This window comes from Coturnix japonica, chromosome 2 (genome assembly GCF_054131305.1).
Source record: "Coturnix japonica strain WE chromosome 2, WE-NBRP24, whole genome shotgun sequence".
Taxonomy (NCBI): domain Eukaryota; kingdom Metazoa; phylum Chordata; class Aves; order Galliformes; family Phasianidae; genus Coturnix; species Coturnix japonica.
In genome coordinates, this window is record NC_140664.1 from 52,866,354 (window position 1) to 52,877,874 (window position 11,521).

General features: G+C 39.3%; 1 protein-coding gene across 2 annotated transcripts in view; it reads left to right on the forward strand.

Moving 5' to 3' along the window:
• TSHZ1 (teashirt zinc finger homeobox 1) overlaps positions 1–10,402 on the forward strand; it is a 55,406-nt gene extending 45,004 nt beyond the window's left edge. For both annotated transcript variants that reach the window (XM_085539802.1, XM_085539801.1), the window contains one exon: positions 5,738–10,402. In XM_085539802.1, the coding sequence (XP_085395928.1) occupies positions 5,738–8,928 (3,191 nt within the window). In that variant the 3' untranslated portion in view covers positions 8,929–10,402. The remainder of the gene's footprint in view (positions 1–5,737) is intronic.
• Positions 10,403–11,521: the final 1,119 nt, after the last annotated feature.

Below are 11,521 nucleotides of genomic sequence, written 5' to 3' on the forward strand. Positions count from 1 at the left end.
ACGTTGATGTTGGAAGTTAATGAATCTGGTAGCAGAGAGAACATTATTGAGACTGGATAATATGATCTAACAGCTTTCCCTCTTCTTATCCTACCCGTAAAGAATGTATGGAAGTCAGTTACGTGGCATGATTCTAACATCTGTCCTACCCCATAATGGTAATTTGTATAAGTAATGGAAACAGGTTAAATACTTCCATTCTAATGTTGCCAGCAGGGATGAAAATGAACATTTCAATGAAATAATCTCGACAGAGCAGGGAGAGGAGGGGTCGATGGACTGATTCATCTCTAGCGCTCTTTGGTGATCCGAACACTAATGAGAATGCTTGAATGTATAGTTTATCAGATAGAAGAGGAAGAGCAAGTAAATTTCTCAGATTAGAATCACTGTAAAAATATATCCGCATGCAAACTGCTTCGCTCTCCAATTGCCAGCCTTAGCTAATAATTTGCAGCATTCATTTTAAGGGGATCGGAGGGAGAAGAGAAGGAGGTGAAGAATCTTTGTGCTGGTTTTTAATGGGATGCCTTTAAGGGTTATCAGTCAACCTGTGAGAAGTGTGGAAGTTGTTATTGTTACTGTACCTTAGCTACTTTTCAGACCCATTGCATTAGAAGGTGGGCACTTCTAGTTTTGCCCCGTTTTGCTGCAACTATAAATGAAATGCACAAACCTCTGTAGGAAGGCTATTTGGATGTCTGATAGTCTGCACTACTGCTCAGCCATTGTCATAACTAAGCCATATTTTTCCACTGTAGTGACACTGTAATACACACATACACACACACAGATTTGTAGCATCTGCGCTGTAATTCTTTATGAACATTTGTATACACTAATATAGAAAATTCTCTAATCTTCCAGCAGGCGTGTTAACCTCTCACAATGTGAGATGTTGGATTCTTTTGTAAATCTCTCATCACTGTGTGTTCTGTGAATACATATAATTTTTTTTTATTATTATTTTTTCCCCTCTCGTTTTTCTGTGGTGAGGATGATGGGCCTTTTCCACCCTTACTTTTCTTCCCATTCGCCAAGGTGTGCTCCAGTGTACAGTGGAATTCCCCCCCAGCTTGGGGTGCAGTTTGTGCAAGGTGACAGTGTGGGCTGCAGAAACTTCTGCAGCTGCTGTCTCCTGTTGGCTGGGTGTACATTCGAAACTGCTGAAACACATCTGTTGTAGAAAGAAGAATGGTGAACATTCACACCGTGCTACTATTGTTTAGATCCAGGGTAGGCCCTGATTTAGCAAAGAATTTTCGACCTGAACCTGCTCCTGTTTGCTGAGGATATGAAATATGTATTTCAGTGAAACTGCTTTACTGAATCATGACCTTCAGTACTTAGGTATTTCTTCTGCATAAAATCATCTGTTTTGATTATTTAAAATCAGGCCTTGAAGAGTTTGCTACGTTTAATTTTGCAGACCATTAAAAACAAATGCAATCGTTACTTTTTGCCCTTTTCAACATAATTCAGTCAGTTCCGAGACCCTTTTTGAATTGAAAAGAAAACCTCCGTAGAGACAGATTCCTCCAAAAGCACCAGTTCGAGGTTGCAGAAAGATTTTATGTGAGAACATTTATGCTTTTAACCACATCCCTTACACTTCGGATCTGCGTCTGCTTTTTCAAACAATGGCTGTGTATTTATAGTGTAAATATTCTCACTGAAGCAAACACAATGTGCAGTGCTACTCACATGTACAATAAATAGCGTCTCATGTCCACTTAGATTAGAATGCGCAGCTTTTAACACTGTTCAAAGATGACAGTGTATCTGTGGGGAAACACTGACATCCAGAAGGCACATTTCATAGAGAAAATTATATATATATATATATATATATAATATATATATATATATATTAGCAATGTTTAATAAGAAGAAAAGAATACAAACTGCTCCTTCTGTTTTTTGGTTGTCTGAAATTTGAAGGTTTTCCCACTTTTTCCAGTGTGCATTTCCCTGAGTCTGTGAATACACGAATGAGAAGGAATAGAAAAGCTGACATTATACTCTGCAGTGTCTTCTGCATTGGATGTAGCTTTTGTTGAGGGTGGTCCCTGCTGTATCTGTTCTTGGTATTTTGGTGTGGTTTCAGGGCACGTGTGATCCAGCAGGCTCTGCAGATGCAGGAATACCTGAAGAAGATTGCTGAGAGTTTCTCAGTCAGAGAAAGACACCGTCTAAAGGCCGTCTGTCTGTTGATCTTCCCATTATAGTTTAGAGGGAGAATGTGAACATCCCGCTCTTTTATTTGGTGTTCAATGATATTGCTCTCCTCCACGAGTAATAGAATGGAACATCTTTAAGGTTTTAAATTTTGAAGCTTACTTTTGTAAGACTTCTGTGAGAATTTCAGTGGAGCAAACACATTTTTACAAATTAACATTCTTCATTTTGTATGCTTCCGAATTGCCTCCAAAAGAAACCTTTTCAGTTCGAGGATTGCACTGACCTTGCAAAATACCATATGTTGAGTATGCTGCTATTGCTCTTACAAACATTAGAAGTCAGGAATGAAAAGATACTGTGTGTATCCTATGGTAACTAAAGGAGTTAAATATATATATATATATATATATATATATATATATATATATATATATTGATCACAGTGGTAGAAATTAAACATTTTAGGCAGATAGCTTTTTTTTCTTTGTAAACAAGCATTATAGCTTTGCATTATTTCAGATAACTGGACAGATATGTGGGTGTATGCATCACGTAAATTCATTTTTCTTGCAGAATCTGGCTTAAATTCTGGAACCATAGAATGTCAGAGTCTTAGCAAATTGCTTGTTCTTAACTCTTACACTGCAGTGTTGGTAAAGGAGAGAACTCAGTCATGTAGTATACTCAGCAGAACCCATGACCAGAAAAGTAACTGAAAGATGGATATTTCAGCCTAGCACTCTGTTCCTTTGCTATGACAGTTGACACCAACCTTTCGTGTAGTTTTAATGTTTACTGTGGGGCTTAACTCCTTTCATTTTTGTGGTAAAGAAACCTTTTCACCAAATGCAGAAGTACCAGAATACATACACTGTAAATAAATGAAGGAAAAGAACAGATGCACCACTGTCTCAACTGGTTTCTGCTTAAGCAGGTATTTAGCTGCTTATGCGTCGCAGTTATAAAAGTACGCATTTGCGCAATTTGGAATTAAATAAGAAGATGCTATCAAATAATTTGCGTGGATTTTTATACTCTATCAGCTATAGCGACATTCAGCATCTTGCACAGTTTCTTACATGTGTTTATTAAAAATATTGGGATATGAAAATGAGAGAAAATTGGCATGGTTCCACTGAGGTTAGTAAGAGGATAGCTCTTCATAAAAGCTAAGAATATGGGCCCTGTCAGCTTGCAGTTTCTAATTGGTGACTGTCTGCTGATCATTACTAGGGTGGTTTTTTTTTAAAGAAAAATGCCAGATGGTAACTGTCCATTTTTATGCATTTAGGCTTTTCAGAGGTTTTTTTATTTTATTTTATTTAAAAGTCATTTCAGAAGCAAAAACTACGTTCTATAATAATCGTTGTTTACCTTTCTGAACCTAAAAATGTCTTTTCTTTTGCTGTTAGAAATGACTGACAACAGGTGTGTTTAATGGGAGAGATCTTCTAAGAGATCTTATGCTGTAGCTGTGGGAGTGAATTCTACTTGCATGCCTAGAATTTAGAACTGCAGAGGTGCTGTAGTGCTCAAATGCACACAGTGTATGAACAGCAGCGTTACTGCAACACTGAGACTCTGACCGATTTCTTAGTTCTCTGATGATTTCTGTGTTTTAGTCTTTATTTTATGCACAAAGTGCAGTATTTAAGAAGATTTTTTTCTGGTTTTCTAATGCATTTATGACATCTTTCTGGCCTTTGGCTCCAGGGTGATTTCTCTAGTGACTTCTGTTGTGCTTGGTATTCACTAGTCTTTTAAATATATCAGAAAACACCCAAGGCCGAGACAATCTGTAAAGAATTGTGCCATGCTTAACATTTTTAAAACTAATTGTTTGCTGAGAAAGAGGACAAATGAAAGGTGTAGTGGGCATCTTAAGGTTCAGTACTACCTCAGTTCTTGATGGGCTACTTTTCCATTTTATCTTAGGAGCTCAGACTAGAGTACTGAAAGGCTGCATAAACTGCTATTACAAAGTTGAATGCAGAATGCAGTGCTGGCTATAATTCCATTACCTTTCTAAAAATTTCAGAGACTATTCAGAGAGTGTTCATATTACAATTAGAGAAGAGTCTTTATTTTTATTTTTTCAGAAAAGAATAAATTAGAAACTGTATACTAAAAGAAGCCCAGCTGGTACTTATGTACCCGTTTCCCAGTTCACCTCAGATTTGTTAATGTGGTAATATACCTCTTTTCTTCATATTGTGTAATAGCAGAAGTGCCTTTTTTCTGACTTTCTTTCAGTATTGTATGATGGCAGGATGTAGCCCACACTTCTGCATTGCTTTCTGCACAGTTCCACTGAAATGGAGGCAGTTTTTGCTTCAGTATGTGAGAACTGTTTACCATCCATATTTTCTACCTTGACGTGCTTACAAATGATCTGCATTCCCTTATCATCGTGATTTTTTAAGCTTCTTTTACAAAACTGAAGGGAAATGTGTACAAGTATGTTTTCTGATTTGCAATGAAAGTGTACATTTATCACTTAGGTACATGTAAGCCACTTCTGTGAATTGGGCCCTTGGAGTAAATGTGTTTTGATGTAATGGCCATCTGCTCATGAATATCACATTTGCTAGTTTAAAAAATAGTTTTATACAGATAAACACGTAGTTTGGTAAGATCGTATAGTTTCACCAGGTGGCAATACAATAGCAAAGTTTGATCTTTAAAATAAGCCAATAATCAAGCTGGGAGGGAGGCTTCAAGGTTTTTTTGTTGGTTTTTTTTTTTTGCTTGTTTTGTTTTGATTTTGTCATTGCTTTTAAAAATTAATCTCTGCCATTTACTTTTAGTTGCTGACTGCTGTTTTCAAAATGGTAAATGCAGTACCCACATCATATCATAACAGGAGGCAAAGTATATCCTTGCCATTTAGAAACAGTCGTAGTCTTGCTTCCCTTTTCACCTTGTAAAAATGACAGCTGTTCAGCTCTCAAATGGACCAAGTACAACCAGTCACCAGGATGCTCTGGAACAACTGATCAGACATACTTATCTGGTGCAGCTCCAATACAGTCAGGTGTTGGTGACACAGAAATGATCCCTCATGCTGTAGCTAAAGCTGATTTGCCAATAAAGACAGCCTAGATGCAGTGGAGTTGGTCAGGCCGATGGTTCTGATAGTATAGGTCCACGGGTCAGCCATTTTACATACCTATTGCAGTAAACAGAGTTCAGAGCAAGGGCATTTTTCAAGTCAATTAAAACTGGTTTAGTAAGTTCTTTGATTGATTTTGATTTCAATATTATGGTACCCAATGTCATCTTGGCACTTTTTTTTAACTGCTGAAATCAAAGTTTACTCTGACGTAGTATATATATCAGACTGTAACCAGGACCAGAAGATACGGATTAATAGATGAAATGTGAAAGTGATGGTGAGTTTGGTTTCTGGATGTATCAACAAAATTTGTCTTTATGGTTACTGCTTTTAGTACAGAAGACAGCAGCGATGTAAAAAGTGCGTGTTCAGTAACTTTGTCTTTTTTTTTTTTTTTTTTTTTTTCTCTCTCTCTTTCTTTTTCCTCCTCCTGTATTTTAGCATATGTTCCTGAGGAGGAACTGAAAGCAGCAGAAATAGATGAAGACAGCGTGGAAGATGATGGGCTGTCTCTGGACATCCAGGAGAATGAGTATTTGTGCAATGAAGAAACGGAGATCAAAGAGGCTCAAAGCTACCAGAACTCCCCAGTCAGCACTGCAACTAATCAGGATGCAGGCTACGGTTCGCCGTTTAGTGAAAACAGCGATCAGCTGGCCCATTTCAAAAGCACTTCCTCTAAAGAAGAGAAAGAAGATCCTCAGTGCACAGACAATGTTTCCTATCCACAGGACAGCTTGGCACAAATAAAAGCTGTGTATGCAAATTTGCTTTCAGAGACTTGCTGGTCCAGTTTAGCTTTGGACTTAAAGAAATCCAATCCAACCACCAGCAACAATGGAATCAGCCAGAACGAAACCACCACCAGTACTGACACCAACGTCAGTTCCCAGAGTACTGGCACTACCAGTACCAACACTAGTACCAGTACAACTACCAGTAATACTAGCAACAGCAGTAGTAACAGCAACAGTGGTGGCTCAGGTTATGACTGGCATCAAGCTGCGTTAGCTAAAACGTTGCAGCAGACCTCCTCGTATGGACTTCTCCCAGAGCCTAGTCTTTTCAGCACAGTACAACTTTACCGGCAAAATAATAAACTTTATGGGTCCGTGTTCACCGGTGCTAGTAAGTTCCGATGCAAAGACTGCAGTGCAGCCTATGACACACTGGTGGAGCTAACAGTGCACATGAATGAAACTGGACATTATCGTGATGACAACAGAGATAAAGAAGCTGATAAGACCAAAAGGTGGTCAAAGCCAAGAAAACGGTCGCTTATGGAAATGGAAGGCAAAGAGGATGCTCAAAAAGTGCTGAAATGCATGTACTGTGGGCATTCATTTGAGTCCTTGCAAGACCTCAGTGTGCATATGATAAAAACAAAGCATTACCAGAAAGTGCCTCTGAAGGAGCCAGTACCAGCCATCACTAAATTGGTCCCTTCTACCAAAAAGCGAGCACTTCAGGACTTAGCTTCACCTTGCTCACCTGAGCCAACAGGGATCGCTGCAGAAGCTTCACTGGCTGAGTCTGCAAAGGATCAGAAAACTGCCAACCCCTACGTGACTCCAAACAACCGCTATGGCTATCAAAATGGTGCTAGCTACACTTGGCAGTTTGAGGCACGCAAAGCCCAGATTCTGAAATGCATGGAATGTGGCAGTTCTCATGACACTTTGCAGCAGCTCACTGCTCACATGATGGTTACTGGTCATTTTTTGAAGGTGACCAATTCTGCTTCCAAAAAAGGTAAACAACTAGTACTGGACCCTGTGGTGGAGGAGAAGATACAATCTATACCTCTCCCACCTACCACCCACACGAGGCTACCAGCCTCCAATATTAAAAAGCAGCCCGATTCCCCGGTGGGATCCACAAACTCGGAGGAAAAGAAAGATCCAGAGAAAGAAAAAGTGGTGGTCAGTGAAACAGAGAAAAAGATTAAAGAAGAGAATGAGGACTCTACGGAGAAATTTGAACCGACAGCTTTGTATCAGTACCTCAGAGAGGAGGATCTAGATGATAGTCCTAAAGGTGGAATAGACATATTAAAATCCCTTGAGAACACGGTGACAACAGCTATCAGCAAAGCTCAGAATGGCGCACCTTCCTGGGGGGGATATCCCAGTATTCATGCAGCCTACCAGCTCCCGGGCACAGTCAAACCCCTTCAGACCACTGTGCAGAGTGTTCAAATGCAGCCATCTTATGCCAGCAGCGTAAAATCACTGTCTTCAGAACACAATGCACTCATCCATTCCCCAGGCAATCTCACACCCCCACCTCACAAGAGCAATGTATCTGCTATGGAAGAGCTGGTCGAGAAAGTTACAGGTAAAATCAACGTGAAGAAGGAAGAAAAGCCTTTGGAGAAAGAGAAGAGTTCTCCAGTCAAACCCATGTCACCTGCTGCTAAGGAAAACAAAGACTTCCCCAAATCGGAAGAAATAAATAACAAACAGCAGCAGAAGAAGAGCTCTGAGACAGAAGTTCAGAAGGTAAAAAAGGACAGTCCGGCAGAAGCACATACTCCAAATGGTACAGAGCCACTTAAAACAAAGGTTGCAAATGGCTGTAACAATTTAGGAATCATCACAGATCATTCACCAGAGCCATCCTTCATTAATCCATTGAGCGCTTTACAGTCCATTATGAATACCCACTTAGGCAAAATTTCTAAGCCGGTAAGCCCCTCTCTGGACCCTTTGGCCATGCTGTACAAAATTAGTAACAGCATGTTGGACAAACCCATTTACCCAACCACTCCGGTCAAGCAGGCTGATGCTATCGACCGATACTACTATGAGAACAGCGATCAGCCTATTGATTTAACTAAGTCCAAAAACAAACCTCTTGTTTCCAGTGTTGCTGACTCTGCCTCATCTCCGCTAAGAGAGAGTGCCCTGTTGGATATTTCTGATATGGTAAAGAACCTCACGGGGCGTTTGACACCCAAATCTTCAACTCCATCCACCGTGTCAGAGAAGTCAGATGCTGATGGGAGCAGCTTTGAGGAAGCTCTGGATGAACTGTCGCCAATACACAAGAGGAAGGGCAGGCAGTCCAACTGGAATCCTCAACATCTTCTGATCCTTCAAGCCCAGTTTGCTTCCAGCTTGAGGGAGACCTCAGAAGGCAAATACATTATGTCGGACCTCGGTCCACAAGAGCGGGTACACATCTCTAAGTTTACTGGTCTTTCCATGACCACAATTAGCCACTGGCTGGCCAATGTGAAGTATCAGCTAAGAAGGACAGGTGGAACTAAATTTTTAAAGAATTTGGACACAGGACATCCTGTTTTCTTTTGCAATGATTGTGCCTCTCAGTTCAGGACTGCTTCTACATACATAAGTCACTTAGAGACACATCTAGGGTTTAGTTTGAAGGATCTGTCAAAGTTGCCACTTAATCAGATTCAAGAACAGCAGAATGTTTCGAAAGTCCTCACAAACAAGACTTTGGGCTCACTTGGAATAGCTGAGGAGGACTTAGGCTCCACATTCCAGTGTAAGCTCTGTAACCGAACTTTTGCAAGCAAGCATGCAGTCAAACTGCACCTTAGTAAAACACATGGCAAGTCCCCAGAGGACCATCTGATCTATGTAACTGAGTTAGAAAAACAATAGTGTCCAGGTAAGCAGCCAGGTATGCAAGTGACCACAGGAACATTGCACTAAACTTCTTCATAGTACTGCACTAGGCCTGACCTGAGCCTCTGAAATCAGTCTTACTTTTGTTGCTGAACTGCCTATCTGGACCTTGGTTTTTCTTACCCTTATTTTGTAGTTATATTTATATGCTCTTTGTCTGATCTGTGCATGGTTATTTTTTGTTTCTGTTTTTATTTTTATTTTTTTGTGAGTCAAAGTCTGACCTTTATTTTCAACATCTGTCCTTGATGTTAAGCTATCTTTTGTAGAATATAGTGGGAGACGCTATTGAGAGACATTAATTTAGCCGTAAAGAAAGACACAAAGAACAATGATAAAGAGACATCCTAAAATTACAAAGTTGCCATGACAATAAAGGTCACAGAACCTGGTAGTGTCAAGTTTTAACCCTCTGAGAACTGTAATAGCATTTCTGTGCCTTTCCCAGTGACTAAATGAGTAAATAAGGAGAAACGAAACAAAAGGCTTCAAGGCATTTCATTCAAATAAAATGTGTGTCACAAACAGAACTTTTTTTTTATTAAATGAATGAGCTTTTTTATTTTATTTTTTGTTTTTTGGGGTTTGTTTTAAACGCAGAACTGGTTTGTGAAGAAATTGTGCATGCAGTCCTTGGAAGAAGGGAGAGCTGTGTAGTACTCAAGGGGTTAGGAAGCCACAACTGTATAAGTTCAATGATGATTAAAAAGGAAAACAAATTGCCAGTAGTATGCCCAAACCCTCTGGATGCTGAGAATTGCCACTTTTTGGCAGAAAAAAAAAAAAGAAAAGAAAAAAAAAAGAAAAAAAAAAAGTTAAAAAAAGAAGTATGCAAGCTGTTATTTAAAACAAATGTACAAATGCTCTTTTATTTCTTTTTCTTTTTTTTTCTTTTCCTGTAAAATACTGCAGTTTATAGTTATTTACAAATGTTAAGCTTTGGTACAAGCTGACCTTTCTATAGTGTGCTGCATTAGTAAACGAAAACAAAACAAAACAAAAAAAGTAATGGGGCAAATGTTGAATTCTGTTCCTTGTAAATTGCCAGCATCAGCTTAAAAAATACATGTTACATATCGTACCATTTTAAACTGTTCAACTTTCTTTGTACCTTCTGGCTGTATGCTTTCTCTTTTAACTTTTTATATTGTCATTTTATATTCAATTTCTGTGTATATAATGTAAAACCACACTTTTTGAATAAAATTTAGTTCCTGCAGCTTGATATAAATAGAGAAATTTTACTGGCACCTGCATCTTTCCAGATGCATGTACTTAAAGGAACTATCTGACAAAAATAAATAAATAAATAAAAATAAAGCAAGCAATGCACTATGAATTATACATTTTGATGTTTTATCATTAATATTGTACAGTACATTTTGGTTCACACAATTAAATCCACTGTTTTCTCAAGTGTAAAATAAACCCACATGCAGTTCTTGATTTACATACATTGTCATGTCGTCATTATTTTGCCTTTGAGGTGTTATTCCAGCAGTAAGATGTATCGTTTATGTAATCAACCAGCAAACATCTATTCAGAATAATCTCTCGTGATCTGTGTGCTGACGTCTTTCATTCTAAGCTGTAATGCTAATAACTTCTTAAAGGAGATTTGCCGGGGATGCATACCTGGCAGGGAATGGAATAGGTGGGGCTCCATCCATTTGAAGCAGGCCCTCTGTGCTGCTCTGAAGTGTAAGGAAGTCTGCAAAGGTTTCTGCTAAGTTAATTTTCCTGTGCTGTGTGACCGTACTTGTAATCATTTTGTGTGTGCGTTCGAAGGCCATCTCTTCCCTTCTTTCTCAGGGAAAGCACCTTTTGATTTCAACTGATACACGGTAAGATGCTTGTGGCTTCTGCCCCTGTAGTCTGCTGAATACTGTGGTTCTTGCCACGTTTCTGGCAGCGGTGAAGACCTCTGAGGCTTCGACACCAGTTTTTACTTACAGTACAAGCAGAAAGACCTGTGTTTCTCTGTACTTTTTAAATATTACATTTTGAGGTAAGCTGAGTGCTATCATAGCAGGTGTTTCCCTTAATCTTTATTTCTGTTCTGTTGAATGCAGATGTCATTTAGAATGTAAAAGAGAGCTGTCAGAGCCTTCAGTACTCTATCTCCTGAGTGCTTTGACAGTTACAGTGCATGAAAGCCTGGGATCTGCTATCCATTACACTTTTTTGGAGGGGCTATCAAATGTGAGTACCTAGAGGGGGTTGCTTTCACATAGCATTAGCGATAATATTGTGTCACATATAGTTCTGTGTACGTATTTATGTTTCTGCTCGTTCTCCTCAATTCTTCTGAAAGTAATTTACATCTAAGATCTTTGCCTCCAAATACAGCACAGCTCCGTGTTTAATTTTGCTTCAGTGACAACTGCAGGAATACCCACGCATTGCTCTGTTCTCTGCGTGAGCCTAGCAGGCCTAGGTCAGCTACATTTACATAGCATTTCTAACGAGAGCAGGAAAAGTGCTGAGAGGATTTTTTTAAGCGTCCCTTCCTTTCTTTGCTACTAACTACCTATATCCTTCAGGGGATGTAGCCATTTAGACACTGCAG